This window comes from Callospermophilus lateralis, chromosome X (assembly GCF_048772815.1).
Source record: "Callospermophilus lateralis isolate mCalLat2 chromosome X, mCalLat2.hap1, whole genome shotgun sequence".
Classification (NCBI taxonomy): Eukaryota; Metazoa; Chordata; class Mammalia; order Rodentia; family Sciuridae; genus Callospermophilus; species Callospermophilus lateralis.
Window position 1 is genome coordinate 47,920,510 of NC_135325.1, and position 27,500 is coordinate 47,948,009.

Sequence of the window (27,500 nt, forward strand, 5' to 3'; positions counted from 1 at the left end):
GGGGGAGGGGGGAGTCAGGGAGAGGGCGAGGAAAACGGGAAGGGAAAGGCAAGGATAGACAGAGACATAGAGAAATGAAATTGGAGAGAAGAGGGTGGACGCAGTGCAGCAGGAGCCGATGGGCGGACCCAAATTTCTTCCGCTTTACAGTTTTGCAGAGGTCTAGCTCTGCATCAAGCGCTGAAGCAAAGGGGTGGGGGATAGGGGGAGAGGCGGAAAGGGGAGGGACTGCGCTCCCTCTGAGCGTGCCCAGCCTCAACTGCCTGACTGATCACCTTCCGCTCCAACAGGACCAGTTCCTCCACGCCGTGACTCACGCCTATTGTGCCAGGCTGGGCGCACTCAGCAGTGCAGACCCACAGGTGGCATTGGCTAGGCGAGAGGGTTCCCGCCAGGCTAGGCAGTGGAGCGCCGCACAGCCCGCCTTCCCGCCTCCCAGCCGCCGCCCAAGCAGTTCCTACCCAGCGCCAGCAGGCCTGCTAGGTCGATCTTCGAGCCGAAGATGCGGCGGGGCTGGAAGATGGCTCTGTCTGGGGGGCTGCGGTGCTGCCGCCGAGTACTGTCCTGGGTGCCAGTGCTCGTTATTGTCCTCGTCGTGCTCTGGTCCTACTATGCCTACGTCTTTGAACTCTGCCTGGGTAAGTGGAGCTGGGCACCTAAGGTGGGGAAATTATGCTCCAGCATAATCGTCTACCCTACCCTTCACACTGGTGTCCCCTGTGTTCCAAGCCCTCACTCTGCGGTTTTCCCTTGGCTCGCTGAAGAGCCCCCTGTCCCAACCTCTGGCTTTCCACAATATCTCCTGCACCCTCCCATGAGGGTCCCACCATGTCGCCATCGCTTCCCACCTAGGGTTTCTTATTTCTTTGCCCTACCCACAGTAATATCCTGGCTCTTACCACTGGGGCCCCCTTTACTCATGCAGGACAACCACTTGCGCCTTATGTTCTCCTTCTAAGGGCCTCCACCCTAACCAGTTGAGGAAACAACAAATCCTGTGTCCTTAAACTGTCTGCTCACACTATGAATCCCACCCATGCATCCAACTACGAGCCCCTACCATTTTCCCTCCTACTAGGATTCCATAATAGGGACTCCTAACTAAGAATCCAAAAGTATTTCCTGTACTTTCTCACTAGCTCACCTTTTTCCCACATTGAGATCCATACTTTTCTTGAAATCTCACATTGCCTGAAGTGCTTCATATCTTTATCCACTTGCCATCTCACAGTACACTCTGTTCTGTCCCACTGAGGCCTCCCCTTCTCACATAGTAATGTAAGCCCTCTATTCTCTTTCCATGTGGATTCTCTCTGTTTTCTAGGCCCTTCTAATGGGACAGGGGTTCTACACAAAAATCTCTCCCCTCAAACTGGAGCCCCTAATTTTATCACGCAACTGTTCCCTCCAGTTTCTTGCCTTCCTGCTTTGAGGAAAGTTTAACTCCTTTCCATTGGGGGTCCCATGTTATTTTCTGACACCTCCTACTACTGAATCTGCTTTTGTCATACTGAGATCTTGCCTTTTCTCCTATCTTCTCACACTACAGTGTTCTCTTTATCTTCCTCAAAGGGATCCCACAATCTCTATCATAACCCTTCAAAGGACAGGTTTAAATCATGATTCCAGAATCCTTGTTATCCTTTTTTTTGGGGGGGGAGGGGACTCACTCCCCACTTCCTGCGGTTCTTTTCTACTGTTAACACCACATTCTGCCAACCTCTTCCTCTGGTGTTTAGAGTTAAGATTACATTTGTCTTCATCTTCTCAAACTGGGGAAGTCCCATCTTTTCCTATTGGAGTTACTAACATTTCCTAGTTCTCCCAATAGGAGCATTGTTTCTTGTTCCCTCTCATTAGAACAACACTTGTATGACTCTGTGGTATTTTCTTGTACCCTGTCCTGTCACAATAAGACTCACTTTGTCCCTTCCTTATTTGTTATATGGTTCTCACCATCTTGTGCTTTCAGACCCCAAATTCCACAATATATCCCAGTACAAGTCCTTTTCTATGTGGATTGCCCCTAGTCCCTTGTCCTTATTAATGGCCTTCTAGTTTTCTTATAAACTCATAATAGTTTTCAAATATTATATCTTGTCTCCTCAAAACAGAATCATTTCACAGTGAAATTTCCCCTTGCCTCTACAAGAATCCCCATCTCTTCTCAAAAGAGGTTCCACTAATATTTATCATTACTTTAACCCTAGAATCCCATTGCCAGTACCCTTATACTTGTGACCTGCAATGTTCCCTGTTCATTCAGTGTGAGGTTCTCTGTCCCATTGTATTAGAATTCCTACTTTATCCTCAGACATTCTCTCAAACCCAAGTCCTTCCAAGACTCCATTATTTTTTTCATACCAGAACTTCTCACCTTACAAATCATGGTTGGGGTACTGATTTTTCAATCCCTGGACCTGAGTTAACTTATACACCTCTTCTCTTATTTAATAAAGCAGTATTCTATCCTAGGTAGACTAAGATGTACTAAGGAGGCAAGAAATGACCCTATTTTCCAATATAGAACTTTCTTCTATATACAGCAGAGTTTGAATTTTCCTCACCTCCTTGATAGAGATAATATGGAAAATGCAAAGAGTACTTAAATATAAATTTCATTAGTTGCTTTCATAGATACATTTTTAAGCTGTTTTTCTTTTCTATCTCAATCTGGTATTGAGTTACATTAAGCAGACTATGCAATCAATAAGTGGGAAATTTTCCTATTCTCAGACCTCACCACTTTGGCTTTTTTGAATGATTGATTAAAGGTCAAAAGTTCAGCTCCACTATTATGGTATGGACATTGCTCCTAGGATCAGTGCCATATTGTAAGTACTATTAAACATATTTTGGAATTCTTTAATACTGACTCATATGAGCTTTGCCAAGAAATCTTTTTAAAAAATCAGCTCTGATAATGCCTAACATTCATATAACACTAACTTTGTTCCAGAAAACGTCTGAGTACAACAGATACATTAACTCTCTCCATATTACCTCTTTAATACTCACAAGCTTATGAAGCTGGCACTATCTCCATTTTGCAAACTTGTAAAAACTGAGGCACAGCTGAGCAAACTGAGGTAAAGGCAGGGTTAAAATCAGTGTAAATCAGGGTAAGTCAGTGTAAATAAGGGTTAGAATCAGTGTAAATAACTGATTTATAGCCTTATGAAATACATACTATTGTTATGCCCAGTTCACAGACAAGTAAACTGAGGAACAGACTAAGTAGCTTATCTAATGTCATGGAGCTAGTAAATGGCCAAGCTTGGATAGCAACTCCAGTAGTATGGCTCCACAGTCCATGTTCTTAACCCCCATACTATTTAACGTCCTTCTTCCTCTCAAGTAACACAGAGGTCAAAACTTGTGTCTCACAGTCCAGATGTAACCTGTAGAGGTATTTTATTTGGCTTGCACACTGTTTTCTTAACATTTGACACCAATTACCACAAATTAAAAATTAGGATAAGCTGGGTACTGTGGCACACATCTATAGTCCCAGCACTTAGGAGGCTGGGGCAGGACAATTGCTTGAGCCCAGGAGTTCAAAACCAGTCTGGTCTTTACTCAAAAAAGTAAATAAATAAATTAAGAGAATAAGGCAACCCTGACTTCCAATTCCAGTTCCACCATTCCATCCTGCCATCTTCATTTTACAAATAAGCAACCTGAATTTCAAATTTTCTTAAAGTAACACCATTACTAAAGAATAAAGAATTGGAAGTCAAAGCTGTCTCCTACCAAGGCTATGCCTCTTTCAATGAAACCAAAGTACAGATTCAAATTTCAATACAACTCAAAACATAATTGTTATGGTTTGGATGTAAGGTGTTCCCCAAAAGCTCATGTGTGACACAATGCAAGAACATTCAGAGGTGAAATGATTGGGTTATGAGAGCCTTAACCCAATCGGTGAATTAATCCCCTGATTGGGATTAATCAAGTGGTAACTGAAGGCAGGTTGGGTATAACTGGAGGAGATGGGGCATTGGGAGCATGCCTTTGGGGTATTATATTTTGTATCTGGCAAGTGGAGTCTCTGTCTTTCTCTCTGCTTCCTGATTATCATGTGAGACACTTTCCTCTGCCACACTCTTCTGCCATGATGTTCTGCCTCACCTTGAGCCCCAAGGGATGGAGCCAGCTGTCTGTGGACTGAGACCTCTGAAACTGTGAGCCCCCAAATGAACTTTTCCTCCTCTAAAATTGTTTTTATCAGGTCTTTTTAGTTATGGCAGCGAAAAGGCTGACTCAAAGAGTAACATTAAAGAACTGACTTCTTTCTAGGGATAGAACCTGATGTCTTTCTCCACAATATCAAGTTACAGCTGAAACCCAAAGTGATGTTTTTGTACTATAATTCTTAGAGTTTGGATCCTGGTAGTTCCTAGCCAAGAGACCCAAGGCAAATTACCTAATCTCTCTCAACCTCAGTTGCCTCACATATACCTTACCTATATAGTTGTTTCTACATACCACAATACTTGCTCAGTACCTACTATATGCCAAGCATTGCTGATGTTTGGTATAAGTAATATGGTGCTTGAAAATCATGAATCACAGTTCACAGCATATTGTAAGAATTCATTAGATACCAACTTGTTTTTGTTAACAAGAATGTAAAGGGTTCTTCTTGACTTGTGAAAATAAGAGGCTTAAACTTTTAGAGAAGGAGAAAAGTAACTGTATACATTTTGTTGGGGTAAAATTTATATAATTTATATAATATAAAATTAACCATTTTAAAGTATTCATTTCAGTGCCCATTAAGTATGTTCATAGGGTTGTACAACCATTTCTTCTGTGTAATTTCAAAAACATTCTCTTCACCCCAAAAGGAAACCTCATGGGCACTGAACAGTCATTCCCTGTTCCCTACTCCCCCTGTCCCTGCTAACCTATTAATCTGCATTTTATATGTGCATTTACCCATTCTGGGATATTTTGTATAAGTAGCATTATGCAATATGTGTCCTTTTGTGTCTGGCTTCTTTTAATTACCTTGATATTTTCACTATCCATCTACATTATAGTATGTAACAGTAATTCATTCCTTTTATGGTTGAATAATATGCTATTTTATGTAGATGCCACAATTTGTTTACCTATTCATCTGTTGATGGTGATTTCAGCTGTTTCTACTTTTGTATATTATGAATAGTGCTCACACAAACATTTGCATGCAAGTATTTGTTTAAATATCTGTCTTCAATTCTTTTGGGTATATACCAGGGAGAAGGGTGGGCATTTGTAGGCTATATGGTAGTTTTATGTTTAACTTTTTGAGGAAACTCAAAAAAGTGTTCCACAGTGGCTGTACCATTTTACATTCCAACAAGTAATGTAGGAGGATTCCAATTTCTCCACATCCTTACCAACACTAGCTATTTTCCATTTTTTAAAAATTATAGCCATCTTAGTGGGTGTAAAGTGGCATCTTATTGTGGTTTGATTTGCATTTCCCTAATGTCTAAAGATGTTGAGCATCTTTTTATGTACTTGTTGGCCATTTGTGTGTCTTTGGAAAAATATCTATTCAAGCCTTTGGCCATTTTTATATTGGGATTTTTATTGGATTGTCTTAGTTGTTGAGTTGTAATGTTTCTTTATATGTTCAGGATACTCAGTCTTTATCAGATAAATTATTTGCAAGTATTTTTTCCCTTTCTATGAGTTGTCATTTTGATTTCTTGATGGTATCATTTAATGCAAAACATTTTTGATTTTGAAACATTGAATTAACTTATTTTTCTTCTGTTGTCCCTGCTTTTGGTGTCGTATCTAAGAATCTATTCCCAAATGCCAGGCAGTAAAGATTTACCCCTGTGATTTCTTATAAGAGTTCTTTACTTTTAGCTCTTACATTTAGGTATTTGCTCTATCCTGGAATCATTTTTGTATCTAGTAGGAGTCTAACTTCATTGTGTTTTGTTTGTGGCTATATAGTTATCAGAACACCCATTGTAGCAGAGACGATTCTTTTCTCCATTGAATGATCTTGACATAATTATCAAAAATCAGTTGATACAAATGTATGTATTTATTACTGCATTTACAATTCTGTTCCATTGATCTATTTGTCTGTCTTACCAGTACTGCACTCAGTTATTACTGTACCTTTGTGATAAATTTTTAAATCAAGAATTGGGCATTCTTCAACTTTATTTCTCTTCTTTGTTTTGGCTGTTCAGGATCACTTGTAATACCATATTAATTTTAGGTTCAGCTTTTGCACTTCTGCAAAAATGGCAGTTAAGATTCTGATAGGAATTGCACTAAATCTATATAGTACTTTGGAGAGAATTGCTACTTTATGACACACAAATTTGTGAAATGTCCCATATTTTTATAGGCAAAGACATCCACAGACTGAAGGTAAAAGAATGGGAAAAAATCATATCATTCATATGGATCTCATAAACATGCAGGGGTTTCTATCCTCATATCAGATAAAGTGGACTTCAAACCAAACTCATAGAATGATTTAGGAAAAGTTCTTCTCTTCAATGCTCTGTAAGACTTGATGTTAATTCTTTTTAAAATGTTTGATAGAATTCACCATGAAGCTATGTGGTTGTGGAGTTTGGTTTGCTGGGAGGTTTTTGATTACATATTCCATTTTTACTTCTTGATCTGTTCAGTTTTTATGTTGCTTACCTCCATGTTGGTAGTTTGTATGTTTCTCAAAATTTATCCATTTCTCAAGGTTCTCCAGTTGTTGGCATGAAATGTTTCAGAAGTACTCATTTATGATCCTTGTAGTTCAGTGGAGAAAAACAAGAAAGGTAGCAGAATACAACAGTTACTAATATGGTATTATGTAAAAATGTGGATGTGTAACCAATGTGATTCTGCAATCTTTGTAATGTTTTGAATAACCAATAAAAAAAGAAAAATCAAATAAATAAAATTATAAGTGAAAGAGAAGCTATTTCTGATTTATTTCTTCTTTCTTCTTTATTATTTCCTTTTTTCTGCCAACTTTAGGTTTAGTTTGTTCTAATAATTCATTTGTGGTTTAATCTGAAACCTGTTGACATTTTAAGAGTATATTGTTTAATTTCCCCCATAATTTTTTACTGATTTCTAATTTCATTTCATTGTGATTGGAGAAAAATACTTTGTATGATTTTGTACTTTTAAATTTATCGAGACTTGTTTTGTGGCCTAATGTATGGTTTATAAAGGATAATGTTCCATATGTACTTGAGAAAAATGTACATTCAGCTGTTTTTGGATTGAGAGTTCTCCCTACGTTTGTTAAATGTAGTTGGTTTATAGTTTTGTTCAGGTCTTCTATCTTCTTATTGATCTTCTGTCTAGTGTTTCTATCCATAGTTAAAAATGGGGATTGATGTCTCTAACTGTTGATGCAATACCATCTATGTCTCTCTTCAATTTTGTCAGTGTTTTCTTTTTATATTTTGGGGCTCTGTTGTTGAGTATATATATGCTTATAATTGTTACATTTTCTTGACATATTAGCTCCTTTATAAATATATGTCATTCATTGCCTCTTAATATAAATTTTTAGCTTAAATCTATTTTTTCTGATATTAGTATAGCAACCCTAGATCCCTTTTTGTTACTATTTGCATGGATATTTATTTGTATATTTCCAATTTCGACCAATTTATATCTTTGTATATGAAGTGAGCCTTATGTTTTTATCAATTCTACCTATTTCTTCCTCTTGCCTAGAAAGTTTAATTCATAATCATTTAAAGTAATTAGTGAAAATTAAGGACTTACTTTCTGACATTTGACATTTGTTTTCTGTATATTTTACATCTTTCTTGTGTGTATGTGTTTCCATCCCTCTCTGCCTTTAAATTTTTAATTCACTTTATTTTTAGAGCAGTTTTAGGTTCATAACAAAACTGAGCAGAAAGCACAGAGTTCCTATCCAAAAAGTCCTGCCACATACTGCCTCCCCAACAATAAACATCCCACACCAGAGTGGTACAGATGGTACATTTGTTATAATCCAGGAACCTACACTGACATCACTATCACTCAAGTTCATAATTTACTTTAGTATTCTTTCTTGATATTGTACATTCTGTGGGTTTTGACAAATGTATAACAATATGCATCTATCATTATGGTATTACATAGAATATTTTCACTTCCCTAAAAATATTCTGTACTCCACCTATTCATCCCTCCCCTACCCCAAACTCCTGAATATAATTGACTTTTTATCACCATAGCTGTATTTTTTCTACAATTTCATGTACTTGGAATCATAGTATTTAATCTTTTCAATTTTTTTCAGTTAGTATTATGCATTTAAGATTCATCCATGTCTTTTCATGTCTTGATAGCTCATTTATTTTAGCAGAGAATAATATTCCATTGCATGGATATACCATAGTTTGCTTATCTGTTCATCTGCTGAAGGATATCTTGGCTGCATCCATGTTTTGACCATTTTGAATAAAGCTGCTAAAACATCTTTGTGTGGGTTTTTGTGTAGACATAAGTTTTCAGCTCCTTTGTGTAAATACCAAGGAGTGTGATTGCTAGGCTGGATGGTAAGAGTGTGTTTAGTTTTGTAAGAAACTACCAAAGTGTCTGCCAAAGTGGCTGAACCATTTTTGCATTCCCACCAGAAGAGAATGAGAGTTCTTGTTGCTCTCCATCCTTGCCACCATTTCATGTGGTCAGTGTTTCTGGAATTCACCATTCTATAGGTATATAATAGTATTGCATTCTTAATTTGCTGCTTTCTTTTTTCATTAATTTTTTAACTTTTTTCTTAGTGTTTACCATGAGTATTATTATTAATATGTTATCTTAATATTAATCAAGTTTGAATTAATACCAATTTAGTTTTTTGCTTTATTTTAATTAAAGCATTAGAATTATACACAGTATTTGGTAGTTTAGTTTAATAGTATACAAATCTTTGCCCCATATAGTTCTATTCCCCCTTTGTATTGTTATTGTCACAAATTACATATTTTTGCATCATGTTGCCCTTAACATAGAATTATCATTTTGTTTTATGCATTTGTATTTTAAATAATATAGCAAATAAAAATAGTTAAAAAACAAAAAATACAGGGCTGGGATTGTGGCTCAGCAGTAGAGCGCTCCCCTAGCATGTGCAAGGCCCTGGGTTTGATCCTCTGCACCACATAAAAATAAATAAATAAAATAAAGGTATTGTGTCCAACTACAATTGAAAAATAAATATTAAAAAAACAGAAATGCAGTACTACTGGTTTTTGTAGTTATCTATGTAGTTGCCTTTACCAGTGTTCTTTTTTTTTCTCTTTTTATAGCTTGAGTTACAGTTAGTACCCTTTTATTTTTCCTGAAAGTCTCTTTTTGGCTTTCCTTATAGGGCAGTTCTACTAATGATGAACTCCCTGTTTTTTTTTTTTTTTTTTTTTTTTTTTTTTAAATCTGGGAATATCTCATTTCTCCACCATTTTTTAAAGCATAGTTTTGTTGGACATAGAAATATTGATTGACAGGTATTTCTCTCAGCACTTTAAATAAGGCATCTCCCTGCTTTCTGGTTTCTATAGGTTCTTAAGAGAAATCAGCCATTAGTCGTACTGAGCATTTCTTCCATGTTATGAGTCACTTTTATTTTCTTGATTTCAAGATTTTCTCTTTATCTTTTACTTTTGACATTTGACTATCAGTTTGAATATCCTTCATTTTATTTCATGTGAAGTTTCTTGTACTTTGTAAATGTTTGGACTCATGTCTTTCATCAAATTTGAAAAGTGTTTAGTTATCATTTCTTAAAGTATTCTTTCTGCTGTTCCTCTCTTTCCTTTCCCTTTGGAAGTCGTATGTGTGTGTGTGTGTGTGTGTGTGTGTGTGTGTTTTACACTTAATGGTATCCTACAGGGCTTATAGGGTCTGTTCATTTTTATTCATTGTTTATCATCCTGCTACTCAGACTTTATAATTTCAATTGACCTGTTTTCATGATCACTGACTTTTTCTTCTACTTGCTCAAATCTGCAGTTGTACCTCTCCAGGGAATTTTTAATTTTACTGATTGTTCTTTTCAGCTCTAGAATTTCTATTTGGTTCCTCTAATTTCTTCATTTGCATTCTCTATTTGGTGAAACATGGTTTTCTTTAGTTCTTTTCCCTTGGTTTGATTTAAGTCTTTATATGGTAAATCCAATGCCTATGCTTCCTCATGGATAGTTTTTAGACATTTTCTTTTTGTTTTTCCTGTTAATGGGACATACTATTTTACTTCTTTGCCTGCTTTGTATTTTTTTATTGAAAAGTGGACATTTTGAATGTTACAAAGTGGCAACTCTAGAAATGAGGTTCTCTTCTTTCTCTGGGGTTTGTTATGCTGCCAGTTGTGCATTGTTTGCTTGTTTAGTGACTTTTCTAACCGTTTTTTAAAAGACCATATTCTTTGCCATGTGTGGTCTCTGAAGTCTCTGTTCCTTAAATATGTAGTTGGTTTGAGGTTTGACAGAGATTTCATGACCATTTGGAAAAAAATTAGAAAAGAAAAAAATACAATCTTTTAGTCTTTGCACATTCGCTCTGTATTGGAGTATTCCTTCAACTCTTAACTAGGCTATTTACAATTAATTGTGCCTTAGTCTTCACTTCTGCTGTGGAGTACCTGATGTCCCACGGCCTGAGAAGTGTCTTCTCAGGCCTTTAATTTTTTTTTATTTTTTCTTTTTGTTCTCAGGCCTTTTTTGAACATGCATCTCATCCCGGGTATCTTCATGCCCTTCTTAGTTCTGTGGTACACATGACAACACTTAAATTCCCCTTTCCCCCTATGTATCTCCTTTGTGAATGTCGTCTTTACTGGGTTTTTTCATCTGTTTATTGCCAAGTGATGTCCTTGTCCAAGGCTGCTGTGGTCATTATCTGTTCCTTTAAATGCTTCTGGCAAAAGCTGCTCAGGAAGCCATCCCAGCCCTGGGAATATTCTGAGTCAGACTAAACACAGGAAAACCTTTGCGTTGGTCTTTGAGGGAGCCACCAGATGGACGAAGCTTACAACCACCAGATCCTTATTGCTCCCTCTAGCATTAGAAACCTGTGCCAGGAATATGGGTTGTGATCTCATAATCTTTGCAGATCCGGGATGTGGAAGATGGTAGGCAGCCAATTTAAAATGCCATAACATTCTCTTACTACAAAGCATTGACCCCTTCATCAAGTCTTCCCCTTGGCTGTTTTTTTTTTTTTTTTAAAAAAAAAAAAAAACTAGATTCCAGAGTTCTGCAAAAGTTGATTCTGACAGTTTTTGCCACCTTATTAGTTGCTATTAGGGAGGGTTGGAATTCTGAAATTCCTTACTCTGCCCTTGTTGGTGAAAACAATATCCATTTTGAGATTAAAAAATAAAAAGATCTAGGAACTAATTCTCCTCAAATGGTAGAAGACAAAAAAGTAGAAGGATCATTTTCAAGAAACCAAGTTTCTACAGAGGTAAAAGCTACGCATTCAAACCTATAGGAATCACTCTATTACCAGTAGTTTTATAAGTCATCCATATGTTAAACAATTAAATGTATCACACTTGATTGCCAAGATATCATATCAAAACTGTAAAATAACTCCAGTGGTTCTTAAACCTGTATGATAACCAGAATTATCTGCTAAATTTTTATAATGCAAATTCCTGTACCTCTACCCTGAGATTTATGTAAAAGGGGTCCTGGAATCTATGTTTTTATCATGCTCCCTAAGTAATTGTTAAAATCATCCAGATTTAAGAATAACTGCCTAAAAATAAATATATGGCTGATAACTTTCAGAGGATCCAGACTGGTATGATTAGCTTGCCTTCAACAAGCAGAGAATAATCAGTAGAGTATTTCAGTTCCCTATTTCAAATTTATGCCTTCTCCTTACTGAGTATTTAATAAATATTTAAGGGGAAAAATGGGAATCAAATTATTCATTTTCACATTGAACGAATTACTTTAAAACCACCATGTGCAACATTGGTTATCCACAACATTTTTTAATAATTACACATATTTTATCCTAAATTTATTCTAAAAACCTAACCTCATGGAACAATTCACCTTTCTCATGAAAATGATAATCAATAGCCAACAATAAGCAAGCCCTTATTCTGTGCCAGGCACTCAAATAGTTTACACTTATTTTATAATTTAATCCTTATAACAACCTGATAACGTAAATAATTTTATCCTCATTTTATAAATGAAAAAATTTATGTACAGCATAATTAACTAACTTGCCTAAGGTCACACAAGTGTCAGAGCTACATTATAAATACATACAAAGGTATACTGCACATCAATTCAATAAATTCCCTTCCTAATCATGTCATTAATTAAAAGATAACTTTGTGTTGTAAATGAGTAGTCATTTCACTGTACTCACATATTTTCAAAATTCCCACTCCCCTTTCACAATTCCTTTTTTGTAAAGATGATTTTATTAGTATATTTTAGTTATACAAAACAGCGGTGTTCATTTGGACATAACCATACATGAGTAGAATATAATTTGCTCCATTTTAGTGCCCAGTACTTGCTCTTTCCTTCCTCCCTTCATCTGTTATACTTCTACTCTTATTTAATTATTGTTTTTTAATTGGTGCTTTATAGATATACATAAAGGTAGAATTCACTGTGGTGTATTCATGTATATACATAGCATAATTTTGTAAATTTCATTCTGCAGTTCTTCCCTTTTCCCCTTCCTCCTTCCCACTGAATCCCTTCCCTCTTTTTCACTGATCTCCCTTCAATTTTCATATAATCCCCCACTCCTTTCCCCTTATTTTGCTCTAGTTTCCACATATCAAAAGTCCTTCTGAACTGCATTAATTCAGTAACCATTAGCCACATGTGTTTATTAATTCTTCAAAGGTTGCCTCTGAATTGAGATATTCTAGAATCGATCGTAAAATACACACTAGCTTTCAAAACCTTAGTGCAAAAAAAAGAATATAAAATATAGCATTAATGATTTTCATATGGATAACATGTTGAAATGAAACTTTCATATATTGGACTAAATAAAATATATTATTATAATTAATTTTTCTTGGCACATTTTAGCATTTTAGAATGTTATTACTACAAAACCTAAACTAATTTACTTACATTATGTTTCTATTTGACAGCACTTCTACAGACCTGTTTCCATGTCATTTCTGTATTTGTCGACCATTCTCATTAAGCCACAAATTAGGCTTATTCTACACATATTCTTCTGTGAACCTATGATATGCTTCTACTTAAAGGAAGTCATGAGATATGTTTTCATTTTAACACTAGATGTCTGTGATGAAAAACCATTCCATATACTCTCCCTTTCCATAACTGTTCTCTATACCTGGTTGCAAAGAATCAGTACATTGATGAGACAAAAGAGGAGAGTCAGTGAAAAAAGCTATTTGATGATAACTTGAGTCATTTAACTTCCCAGTAGTGAACTGAAAGTTGAAGAAACAGAGCAGATGTAATAGCATGTATCACTATATCACTCTGTAATTATGCCTGGCAAGTTACCCATAGAATTGGCTAAATGTGTGCTTACCCACAAGATTCACAATAAAGGATTCATTTCATAAAAGTTTAGTACAAATCTTAGAACATTTCATTTTAAATGTGACTGAAGTATTTTAGTCTCTTCCTTTAATAGTGCAAAAGTCAATATTGGGAAAATACAGGAAATGCAGAACTACCTAGATAAGTGCCACAATCTTTTAGAATAAGGCACCGTTTTCCCTCTTCCAACAGGGGATTTCACAAGAAAACATTTTTCCCATAGACTTATTGGCTCCTTATAGAATTCTAGGAGTGAAAAGATGTTGAAAGTCAAGTCTAATGCCAAACTAATGTCTGAATTTCCTGTACAACATTTCCAAGTGTTTGTAATGGGAAACTCCTTCTCTCCCAAGGCTGCTGGTAGTCTTTCTCCTTTTCTTTCTCCTCTTCATCCACCTCATCATTATGATTTTTTTCTTTTTCTTTTTCATTTTTATTGGTGCATTATGATTATGCATAATAGTGGCATTGATTATATTATATTTGTACATACACTTAAATTATTTGATCAATCTCATTCCCTAGTACCCTCCCTTTTCCTCCCTTTCTTCCATTTTTTCTTATATTGAGCTAAAATGTTCCAACCTTTATCCATTGATTTTATTTCTTCCCTCTGCTTTTAGCTCATATAAACCAATCTTATTAACACATCAGAGTCCTGTAATTACTTAAAGATAACTGTCCCCCACCTGGAGAATCCACTGGTTCTTATTTATTCTTCTGTAGGCACATTGTCTCATCTCAGTATCTAGTACACAATTTCTAGGTTATCTTTCCTCACCCACAGTGCTGTAGCAAATGGCCAAATAAATGGGAATTAGGAAACCCACTTCTTATTTAAAAGTGAGTGTTCAACAGAGACAAACCCACAGAAATATAGTTACCTCACACTAGACAAAGGTGCCAAAAACATACATTGGAGAAAAGATAGCATCTTCAACAAATGGTGCTGGGAAAACTGGAAATCCATGCATAGCAAAATGTAATTTTACCTATATCTCTCACCATGCACAAAACTCAAAGTAGACCCAAGACCTAGAAATGTAGGCCGAACACTCCAGTGTATGAGCTCAGGAACTGACTTCCTTAATAAGACCTCTAAAGCACAAGAAGTAAAATTGATAATCAATATATGGGATGGCATCAAACTAAAAAGCTTCTTCACAAGAAAGGAAACAATCAGGAATGTGCAGAGAAAGGCTACAGAATGGGAGAAAATATTTGCCACCAGCACCTCAGGTAGAGCATTAATTTCTATGATAAATAAAGAATTTTAAAAAAAACTTAGCACCAAAAACAAAAGCCCAATTATTAAATGGGCTAAGGAACTGAACAGACACTTTTCAGAAGAAGAAATACAAGTGATTAACAAATATATGAAAAAATGTTCAACCTCTCTAGCAATTAGAGAAATGCAAACTAAAACTTCACTGAGATTCATCTCATTTCAGTCAGAAGGGCAATTATCAAGAATACAAGGAACAATAGATATTGGTGAAGGTTGGAGTTTTGCTGGTGGGACTATAAGTTGGTGTAACCACTCTGGAAAGCAGTGTGGAGATTCCTCAAAAAACTAGGAATGGAACCACCATTTGACCCAGCCAACTCACTCCTCAGTATGTATATATATATCCAAAGGATTTAAAACCAGCAAATTACAGTGATGCAGCCACATCAATGTTTGTAGCAGCTCAATTCACAACAGGGAAGCTATGGAGCCAACCTAGGGGCCCTTCAACAGATGAATGGATAAAGAAAATGTGGCATATATGTGTGTGTGTGTGTATATATATATATATATATATATATGGTATATATATATATGGTATATATGTATATATATATATTCAGCCATTAAGCAGAATGATTTTATGATATGTCAATAAATGGATGGATCTGGAGACTATCATGCTAAGTGAAATAAGCCAGGCCCCAAAAGCCAAAGACCAAATGTTTTTGCTGATATGTGGAAGCTAACCCAAAATAAAGGGGGAGAGAGGAAGAATAAATATTCAGTAGATTAGACAAAGGGGAATGAAGGGAAGGGAGGAGGATAGGAAAAGGAAACACAGTGGAATGAATCTGAAACAATTTTCTTATGTGCATATATGAGTACAACATAATGAATCCCACCATCATGTACATTCATAAGAATGGGGTCCTAATTAGAGTAAGATACATTTCATGCTTATACAATTTTACAAAAATGAATTCTACTATCATATATAACTAAAAAGAACCAATAAAAAAGAAAAAATTAACATAAAAAGTGAGTGTTCACAAAGAATTGATAAATTTTTGAGGAGATAAATATTTTTAATGTGGCTTAAACATTATGCAATGTATACATGTATCAAACATTGCATGGTACCCATTTAATATGTACAACTTTCATGTATCTTTGTAGCAGTTAAAATAAATTAATCAAGTGTTCAGCATGAGGTAGGAGGAGATATGCCAAAAAGCAACTTATCAGGTATTCTTTATTAAGATTGGTCTCCAAGCAACTCTGTTCTCTCTTACTCCATTTAAAAGAGATAAGTCCAATTCAAGGCCTAGTGGTACCAGTGCAGTTAGGTAAGATGCATTTGAAAATTCATGTAATCCCAGGGTGACCCTCAGATCCATCAGATATTCTTATTTATTCTTGCATTTGTATTGTCAGAATATATACTTCGTTCATGCATTCTTTTTTTCTTTTTCTTTTTCTTTGTGTGTGTGTGTGTGTGTGTGTGTGTGTGTGTGTGTTGCTGGGGATTGAACCCAGGGCCTTGTGCATGCAAGGCAAATACTCTACCAACTGAGCTCTATCCCCAGCCCCATGCATTCCTTTTTTAAACTTTATTTATTTATTATATGTGGTGCTGAGGATTGAACCCATTGCCTCATACGTGCTAGGCAAGTGCTCTACCACTGAGCCACAACTCCAGCCTTCTTTCATGCATTTCTAAATCAGGATTCTTTAACTGGGGACAAAATCAAGAAATAAGGACTTGGTATTTTTCTCCAAGAAAAAAGAAAAAAATACATCATCTGGTCAGATTTTTAGCACAGAGAAAATGTAACAATTTTAATAAAGTCCATACAAATAATCATTAAAAGGAGAATTTTAAAAGACTCAATAAAAATAGACCTGCATGTGAAAAGAAAGTGTGACTGATGAAGGGCCTGAAGAAATGGCACCTCCAACAGTCTCATTCTCTATTTGGGTTTTTTCCCCATTTCTCTGACCCTTAACTGTTAATTATTATGTATAAAGATCATCTTAATTTAACAGCTTCTCAAGACTGAGAGCTTATAATTTCTGTTTACCTTAGCACCTAGTACAAGTGCACACAGATGGCAGTGGCGAGTAAAGACAGGTAGGCCTCATTTTGTACAAATGGCATTCTAAACAAAAGTGATATATAACTCACAGTAAGCTAGCAAGGAAAGATTGGGAAAGTACAAATGGGGTGTGGAAAAAGCTCTAGAGGCTAGAATCTACTCCCAACTCTACCACTAACTTGTTCTAAGGCCTAGACCAATCATTTGCTACTGCTTCAGTACATTTTCCATTCATTTGTAAAATGAGATAGATAAACCAGATAGCCACTATAAAGTTCATTCCAGTTGTGATATTCTCTGAAATATTAGTTCAAAGATAATAATAATAAATATGTGCTAGATATTCTGCTAAGTAGCATTTATGTACATGAACTCATTTAATTCTTAATAGTACCTACCTCACAAGGTTACTTGAGAATTAAGGAACTTGCTCAGGGTCACAAAATAGTACAACTGCACTTCTAACTCAGTCTAACATCAGAGCTGGCATGCAACATCCACATGGTCTTACCTCCAAATAAATGAGAAGTTTTGTATTTCAAGACATCTTATAGAAAATAGCTATGAATGTAATACAAATAGTCCCCAGCTTAACAATGGTTCACCTTAAAATTTTTCAACTTTATGATCACGTGAAAGCATACCCATGCAACCATTCTTTTCTTCACTTTCAGTACAATATTAGGTAAATCATGAGATATTCACCATTTGATTATAAAATGGGCTTTTTGTTAGATGATTTTACCTAATTGAAGGCTAATGTAGGTGTTCTCAGCCTGTTTAAGGCAGACTAAACTATATTGTTTAGTAAGTCAAGCATGTTAAAAGCATTTTCAATTTAATTATATTTTCAATCTAAATGATAGATTTATAAGGATATAACCTCATGTCAGTCAAGAGACATTTGTAATCATCTCCTAATTGATCAGCTTTTAAGTTCTTAATGCCATGTTATATAACTTGGGTGTTTCTATTCATTGGGTGTTTTTAAAAAATCAAGTTATACCTGTGTTTGCTGAATGAGTGGAAATTCTTAATTACTAAAAGCTTACGATGAAGGAAGATATCAAAGGAAGGAATTTAATCATCCTTCCCTTCTCTCATCCTAGGCTGGTGGTTTTCTGAAGTGCCATTATATAAATTGCTCAAAGATGATACTGTAGGAAAAAATGTTCTAAAATATTAATTTTGATCTCTCTTCTCTTTTCTCCTTCTCTCCCTCTCTCCCTCTCTCCCTTCCCCCCCCCCTCCACAGTGACTGTTTTGAGCCCAGCAGAAAAAGGTAAGTGTATGTTGCAAATTGTATTAGGACTGTATTATTCTTTCTCTCTCAAAGATTTACATAAATTTGAGTGACTTTCTCAGGAATACACTTAGGGGATTTGAAAGTTTAGGACAATGTTTTTCAGGAAGCGTACCAGAAATAGGACACAAAATATTTTCAGTGGCCCCTTTGGCTATAGGACAGGGGTTAAAAGTTACCAGGATTTATGGTAGAGAAGGACAGAGGTAACCACTCTGTCTGTTATGTGACCTAGGCCTGCCTTTGGTTCATCACTGTTCCAGATACATGGGCTTTCTTTCCAATCCATTCCTTCTTTAGAGCATAGAATAAGAGACCCACAGGGAGCCACAAGGGCTAAGTCCTTTACCATCACAATTCCTATATATATTTACTGTGCTCTTCTCCACTCCTCACCACCATTTTGGCTTTACCTGCAATTTATACCTCCTTTTTAAGATGTTCAGGCATTTTCCATTAAAAAGTATAAGCTAAACATGAGTCTTAACAAACCTTTAGCTTTATATTATTTTGTCAATGATAGCCAGAGTATGTATGTAGCTACTTTATTTTGCCACTTTAATTGCATGGGAATTAATTGTTACAACTCATTAACCTACTGGCATTCATATTATGCTGTTTTAAAGCTTCAGTTTGCTATTACTCATTTAACAGAAGCATTTGTTATAGAGAGAACAGAGTGGTGTGATTGGGAGATAATAGACCATACTAGTAAAAAGTGTATATTCTAGAGCTAGATGTCTGAATGAAAATCTTGGCTCTGCTACTTCCTAATAAATTATTATACGTCCTTGTGCTCATTTTATTTGTGTATTGTATAGAAATAATAATAATACCTAATTCTTAGAGTTGTTATGAAAACACAATGAATTAAGAACATTAAGCACGTAGAATAGAGATGAACAAAGCACATCCAGGTGACTCAATAAACATTTGCTATTATTGTTATAGCATTAGAGAGCAAGTCTTAAGTTGCTCTAGAATTTTATGCATGGTTCTTTTTTACCTTAAGGTCAGAAATCATCAAAAACTTTCAAGACAAGTCAGATGGGGACTTAGATATGATGCTCAACAATAAGGGGAATAATGACAATAATATTGTTCTTATTAGTAGAAACTACAATTTATTGTGTGGAGTTCCCTGTTAAGTGTGATTCATATATATATATATATATATATATATATATATATATATATATATATATATCCTTCAATATTTATATCAACACAATGATGTAGATATTCTTATATGCATTTTATATAGAAGGAAACTGAAATTAGAGAAGTAACTCATCTCAGGCTATCTATCTAATAAGTGGTAGGATTCAAATTGTTAGACCTCAAAGCCTGTGTTCTTAAGCAAATCTGCATTTGTTTTACTTTTCACTCTGCAACTCCTATTTTTGCTTAGTTGAGCTCCTTAATCAGAAACTTGATGTTCAATTGCTTTTTTCCTGTGTACAAAGTAGTATATCTTCATTTTTGCATGTTATCAATGTACTTAACTACATAGGTATGAAGTATTATTTGTAAGCCCAACCCAGTTAAATATCTTCTGGGTAGCATCAATGCAGTTACCAGGATCTGGGTTCTCTAGGAGATTGTTACAAAAGTGTATGACTTTTCTTCTGACTCTAAGATTCTGTGATTCCAAATTGCATCTCCTGACATTTCTTAAATTTATTAGCACAGTAACAAATAAGATTAGATTTTGCTTCTTAAAATTTAAATTGGAGTTCTAACTCTGTCATTTACTAGCTCTATGACCTTTTGAAAGTAACTCAACTTCTCTGAATCTCAATTTTTATAAAATGAGGCTAGTTTAATGACATTTTATGGATTTCCTTTAAGCTAGTGAAAGTATGTAGCAATAGTCTGCTTTATAAATGTTAAGTATTAACAATCTCACTTGTTACCTTTGTTTATATGTCAGGATTTTCAAAAATAGTAGATCACATAAACCAACATTCAATTGTAACCAGAAAGTCAAAGGTTAACTTATAAAAAAAACTTCTGAACATAACACTAGGGCATGTTACTAAGGAATGCTATGAAATTACGTAATCAGGATGTATTAGATACCCAACTATCTGGCATAAATCAGTGAGCCTTGCCTAGAAACAGACTAGTAGTCTAATGACTATTTGAGGTCCTCACTAATCCTCTGAACCTGACTTGTTTCAAACAACACTGAACTATTAAGGTAGAATAAAATGTAGTATATGACTACCAGCAGGAACATTGTTTGGCATAGGCAAAGAAAATATAAGTCAAAGAAATGAAAGTCTCAAATTGCATAACTTTTCATTCATCTCCAAAGCCTAAGAAAACCATAGTCAAACATACTGCAAAAGCATTTCCATTTTTTAATAGGAAAGACAATAGAACAAATTTGACATAACTTTCTGATGTTCATATATGAATATGCCTCCAATGAAACTCCATATCATGTAAAACCACAGAACAGGATCCTAATCAGAATAAGCTATTGTCCATGTTTATATAATATGTCAAAATACACTCTACTGTCATGTATATCTAAAAAGAACAAATAAAAACAGGTTTTCCATTTTTTGTCTATTTAGGGTTCCTGAAGAGTGTTCCCCCAAAATTCATGTCTACCTGAAACTGAAACTGAGTTCATGTGTCCTTTTTTGGAAATAGGATCTTTGCAGATGCAATCAAGTTAAGAGGAGGTCTTACCAGATTAGACTGAGTCTATATCTACTCATTGGTGTCCTTATGAGAAGAAATTTTGGATATACAGATACACACAGAGAAAAGACAGCCATGTGAAGATGGAGGCAGAGATTGGAGTGAGGGTGCCACAAACCAAGGAATACTAAGGACTATCAGCAGCCATCAGAAGCTAGGAAGAGGCAAAGAAAGATCCAACCCTGAAGCCTTCTGCAAGAGCATGACCCTACCTACATCTTAATTTCAGACGTCTAGTTTCCAGAACTGTGAGAATAAATTTCTCTTAAGCTACTCAGCTTGTGGTAATTTATTAATCTATTACCACAATCCTAAGAAACGAATACAGTGCCTGTTAAATTACATCTCTAATATACCTTTAAGAGCACTATAAAAGCCAGGTGTGGTGGCACATTCCAAAATCCCAACTTCTCAGGAGGCAAGTTCGAGGCCAGCCTGGACAATTTAGTAAGTAAGACCCTGTCTCCAAATAAAAAAATAAAAAGGACTGGAGATGTAGCTCAGTGGTACAGCCTCCCTGGGTTCAGTCCCCAGTACCAGAAAAAAATGCATTGTAACAAAGAAGCAGATAAGCAAAGACTTTGGTGTCAAAACTACCTGGGGTTAAGTCAACTTTACCACTTTCCATGTATATGACACTGGGGATGTTTCAGTCAGCTTTTTTGCCACTTTGACCAAAATATATGACAAGAACAATTTTAGAGGAGAAAAAGTTTTGCAGGTTTCAGTCCATAGATGGCTGACTCCCTGGGGCCTACAGTGAGGCAGAATATTATGGTGGAAGGGCGTGGCACAGGAAAGCAGTTCAGAATACGGCACCAGGAAGTAGAGACTAAACTTGACTTACCATGGACAAAATATATACCCCAAAGGCATGCCCCATCAACCCACCTCCTCCAGCCACACTTGACCTGCCTACAGTCACCACCATTAATACCTACCAGGGGATTAAGGTATTGATTAGGTTAACACTTTTTTAACCCAGTCATTTCACCTCCAAACTTTCTTGTATTGTCTCACACATGAGCTTTTGAGGGACACCTAATATCTAAACCATAACAGGGGAACTTAATCTAAGTCTCATTTTCTTAATCTGTGAAATAGAGATGATACATACCTTTCCTGGTTATTTTGAACATGAATAAGATGATGTATGTTTCTTAGCATATTGCCTGGAATATGATAAGTACAAAAAATAGTAGTGAATACTATTACTATATGATTGCTATTGGTAGTGTTACTAACATTGGAAAGGACCTGAAAGGTCTTTCTTAAGAAACATTTTTCTCTATTATAATTCCTTATGATTCCTCTTATAAATAGATGGTCAAAATCCATGCATTCATATTGTATAGGTTTATCAATTGAGATCCAAAGAAGTAAAATGTGTTTTCCTAGTCATTCTGACTCTAGTGCACAAAAAACCTAAAGTCCAGGTCATCTGGCCATAGCTCAAAATATTACATATTATGTCAGCCTTGTTTATACAGAACTCAGAAAATTTTAAAGATATAACTCCACACGTTCTTCCATAGAGCATACTAAAACCATGATAATGTATTCCTTTTGCTTTCATAAGTATATTGCAAAAATGATCTCATTTTAGCATGAGACTGTCTATATTTTGAAGATCTTAGCTGGATTTGGGATGCGGTGGAGTTTAGAAATCTAATAAGGCCAAAGGATGTGGAAAGGCTAAGAGAAAAACTTAAAAATGAAATGGACATCAGGCATGATCCATCACACAATTCACATATAATTAAGAGCAATGCATTTCCCATGGTTGCTGATTTTCAAGAAGGGCCTTTAATAATGTTAAACAGAAGTTCAACTCAATTCTTTATAAATTCATTTGCATTTTCAAGGGTTTACATACTAAATTCTCAGGTTTCTCCTTTAAAGTCAAAATGCATAAGGGGTGGAGCTGTATCTCAGTGGCTGTGCTTCGCTAGCACATGTGAGGCACTGAGTTCAATCCTCAGCACCACATAAAAATAAATAAACTAAAGGCATTCTCAACAACTACAAAAAATTTAGGCCTCAGCTTACTTAATAAGACTCCTTTGGCGCAAGAATTGAAATCAAGAACCAAAAAATGGGATGGACTCAAACTACAAAGCTTCTTCTCAGGGAAAGAAACAATCTGTGAGGTTTTGGGAGCAAATCTTTACCCCTCACACATCAGGTAGATCACTAATCTCTAGGGTATATAAAGAACTCAAAAAGTTAAACACCAAAATGCTTATAATTATTTATCTTCTCAAAAATCAATGGACTTCCTTAATAATAAAACTATTATCGGCTGACTTGAGTTCCCCCAAATTTACATGTGAATTCCTAACCCCCAGTACCTCAGAATGTGACTGTATCTGGTGATAGGACCTTTAAAGAGGTCATTAAGTTAAAATAAGGTCACTGTGGTGGACCTTAATCAATATGACTGATGCCCTTATAAGAGAAGGAAATTTGGACACAGATATCAAAGGAAGACCATATGAAGATATGAGGAGAAGATGGCCATCTATGTGCCAAGGTGAGAGACCACAGAAGGAAGCTAACTTGTCAGTACCTGAACTTAGACTTCTAGTCTTCAGTATTGTGAGGAAATAAATTTTTGTCATTTAAGACAGTCAGTGGATGGTACTTTATTATGGCCTAAGCAAACTGATACAAGAGTTTAATCAGGATTCCATTTGAAAATCCAGACCATGGAAATATTTTCTTTCTGTCCCCTTCTTGGTTATACTAATCTTAATATATTAGTGAAATATTTAACACCAAAAGGGTTAAAGAGTACAGGGAAGAAAAAGTTGTGGCCACAACTTGATCTTATATATTCAGTTCTGGATTGTATAGGAAATCTTCAGTGTGGTTTTGAGCAATTATCTCAGGGCTCTCAATAAAATACTGATTTTGAAGAGGCAACCTGAATAATTCAAACTATTCATCTGACAAGGATTGCTGTCTAGAACATGTAAGTAATTTCAAAAATTCAACACCAAAAAATGCAATTAAAAATGGTTAAGAGATGTAAACAAAAGTAGACATACAAATAGCAAACAGGTACATGAAAAAAATGTTCAACATCACTAATCATTATGGTAAAACCAAAACCACAATAAGATATTAATTCATTACAATAAGAATGAATTATGATCAAGAAGACAAAAGATCAAAAAGAACTGCTGAGGATGTGGAGAAAAGGGAATCCTTATACATTGCTGGTATAAATTAGTATAGCTATTACGGAAATCAGTATGGAGGATCTTCAAAAAATTAAAAATTGAGCTACCATATGATCCAGCAATCCCACTCCTCAGTAAATATCCAAAGGAAATGAAAAGCAGTATGTCAAAGAGACATCTTGTGCTCCCATGTTCATTGCAGTACTGGTCACAGTAGCTTAGACAACTGAAGTGTCTATCAAGTGATGAATGGATAAAGAAAATGTGATACATTTGCACAATGGAATATTATTCAACCATAAAAAGAGTGACATCCTGTCATTTGTGACAATATGGATGGAAATGCAGGTCATGTTAAGCAAAGTAGCCCAGGCACAGAAAACAAGTGCCACATGATATCACTCATATATGAAATCTACAAAAGTCAATCACATAGAAATTAACAATAGAATGATAGTTAGTAAAGGCTGAGAGAAAGGGAGAGATGAGGGATGAGGTGCAGATGAGGAAGGGTTGATTAATGGGACTAAGTTGCAGGTAGATGGGAGTAAGTAGTTCTTGTGTGCTTATTGCACCATAGAATAACTAGAGAGATAGTTTTCATGTGGTATATATCTCAGAAAGCTAGAAGAAATGACATTGAATGTTTTCATCATAAAGAAGAGATAAATGTTTGAGGAATAGATTTACTCTGATTACACAATGTATATGTGTATTGAAACATCACATAGTACCCCATTAGTATGTACAATTTTTGTGTTTTCAATGTATTAGTTAACATAAGTTTAACTTTAAAATTATACAATTTTATATTTATTATTGTAAAATTATTTGACAAAGAAGGATTGGGGACAAAATCCTCCTTTATAGGCTAACATGGTTCTAAAAGATCCTTTAATATTAATATTTTTAAATTGAATCAAGACAGAAATATATAAGATAAAAATTCAAGTCTTCCTCGCATTACTTCCTCTCCTATCACTTTTTATGGACAACTACCACCTTTTGGTTAATTTGTATTCTTCTAGATATTTTTCTCTACATTTACATACAAACATGAATATGAATATGTATATTTGTATGGACTTGATTTTTTAAATCAGATGATACTGTGCCTATTATTCTATAACTTGATTTTTCATTTAATAATATATAATAGATGCATTTCCATATTAGTACATACAAATATATCTCATTTTTAGATTATCTTAGAGTATTGACATACTATGATTCATTCAACAATTCTCTAATAATGAACTTAAAGATAAAACTTTATTGTTGTTCATGATTATAAAATATGAAGGGTTGGGTTGTAGCTCAGTGGTAGAGCACTTGCCTAACACGTGTGGGGCACAGGGTTCCATCCTCAGCATCACATATAATTAATAAACAAATAAATAAGCAAATAAATAAAGGTATTATGTCCATCTACAACTAATTTTTTTAAAAAAGTAATAGGACTTCATAAAATACAAATAATACAGAAATGAGTAGAGTAGAAATTATAAGTCCTTTATAATGTTGGCAGGTTTAAAGATGGAGTAAGGTTTAGTGGTATCTATCCTATACATCTCTTGGTAAAAAATTTTGAAAAGTAATTATGCTTCTTTACATTTTCTTTCTTTTCTGGGGAGGGGTACCAGGGATTGAACTCAGGGGCACTCTACCACTGAGCCACATCCCTAGCCCTATATTTTTATTTTATTAGAGATGGTCTCACTGAGTTGCTTAGCACCTTGCTAAATTTCTGAGTCTGACTTTGAACTTGTGATCCTCCTGCCTCAGCCTCTGGAGCCTCTGGGATTATAGGCATGCGCCACTGTGCCCGGTGCTTCTTTACATTTTCACAAAATTCTTTTATAAATATACCATTTCAAAACTTTAACTTTGCTATTCTTCACCTCATCTCTCTCCATGGGCTGGGCTAGAACTTCCATAATCCTGTATCCTTCCCAGCATGGCCCCAGCAATGTCCAATTACATCAGCTTGCTGCTGGATGGGGGCATATATTGAGTTAAAATGACAAGATATCTATATGTTAGACATGAGCTATAGTGAAATAAATGCTCAGTTTCAGAATAATGATTTTACTTCCCACTCTAGTTGTGTATCTATTGACATTGCTTTCAATCCTACAGCCCATTATTCCAAACATATTTGGACCTGGCCATCAAGGAAAATTAAAATATTTAGCTGGGAAGTCAGAATAAATAGTTGTCTTGCTGAATTTTAGAAAATCTAAGATGAGAAGACATCAAAGGAAAAGGCCCATGTATAGATATCTTTTTTTTGTTGTTGTTGTTTTGGTCAGATATATTGAGATAAAATTTACAAGCTAGGTGCGGTGACACATGCCTGTAATTCCAGTGGCTCTGGAGGCTGAGGTAGGAGCATCACAAGTTCAAAGCTAGCTTCAGCAAAAGCAAGGTGCTAAGCAACTCAGTGAGACCCGTCTCTAAATAAAATACAAAATAGGGCTGGGGATGTGGCTCAGTGGTCGAGTGCCCTTGAGTTCAATCCCTAGTACCCCCTTCCAAAATTTATATACAGTAGGAGTTACCCTTCTTTTTTTTTAGTAAACATTTTTAATGTGTTTTAACTAGGTTTTAAGCTTCATTTTTGTCTTTGGAAGTTTTTAAAAATTCTTTTTAGTTATAATCACCACCAAGATACACCTTGTCATAATTACAAAAGCATGGAACACAACTTACTCTGATTAAGTCCCCAGCACTTTCCCCCTTCTCCCTGCTCCCTTCCACTCCACAATTCCTTTTCAATGCATTTACAGTTTACTTTATCTATCTATCTATCTATCTATCTATCTATCTAGTGGCACCCAACGCCAGAACTCACCATGCCATATCTATGCATACACTTATGAAAATTCTGTCAGATTCATGCCACTGTTCTTCCCTTTTCCCATCCTGTTTTCTTCCTCCTCAATCCCCTTCATCTACTCTACTTATTTTTCGTCAACTTTGATGAAATTTCCTCTCCACTTTCTTTTTTCCTTTACTCTTTCTTCCTTGTTTTTTTACTCCCCACACCCCACCCCACCCATTATTTTGAATTAGCTTCCATATATCATGAAGACATTTGACTTTTGGAGGCTGACTTATTTCATTTAGCATCATAGTCTCCAGATCCATATATGTACCAGCAAATGCCATAATGTCATTCTTCTCTATGGCTGAGTAATACTCCATTGTGTATATAAACACCACATTTTTCTTTATCCATTCATATATTGAAAGGCACCTAGGTTGGTTCCATAGCTTGGCTATTGCGAATTGTGTTGCTACAGACATTGATGTGGCTGCATCACTATAGCAACCTGATTTTAAATCCTTGGATGTATACTGAGGAGTGGGATAGCTGTGTCATATGGTAGTTCCATTACTAGTTTTTTGAGA

General features: G+C 35.4%; 1 protein-coding gene across 1 annotated transcript in view; it reads left to right on the forward strand.

Moving 5' to 3' along the window:
* The first annotated feature begins 256 nt into the window (after positions 1 to 256).
* Positions 257 to 27,500, forward strand: part of Zdhhc15 (zDHHC palmitoyltransferase 15) — a 92,729-nt gene continuing 65,485 nt past the window's right edge. The window contains exons 1-2 of the mRNA XM_077106341.1: positions 257 to 638; positions 18,139 to 18,165. Coding sequence (XP_076962456.1) covers positions 503 to 638; positions 18,139 to 18,165 — 163 coding nt within the window. The 5' untranslated portion in view covers positions 257 to 502. The remainder of the gene's footprint in view (positions 639 to 18,138; positions 18,166 to 27,500) is intronic.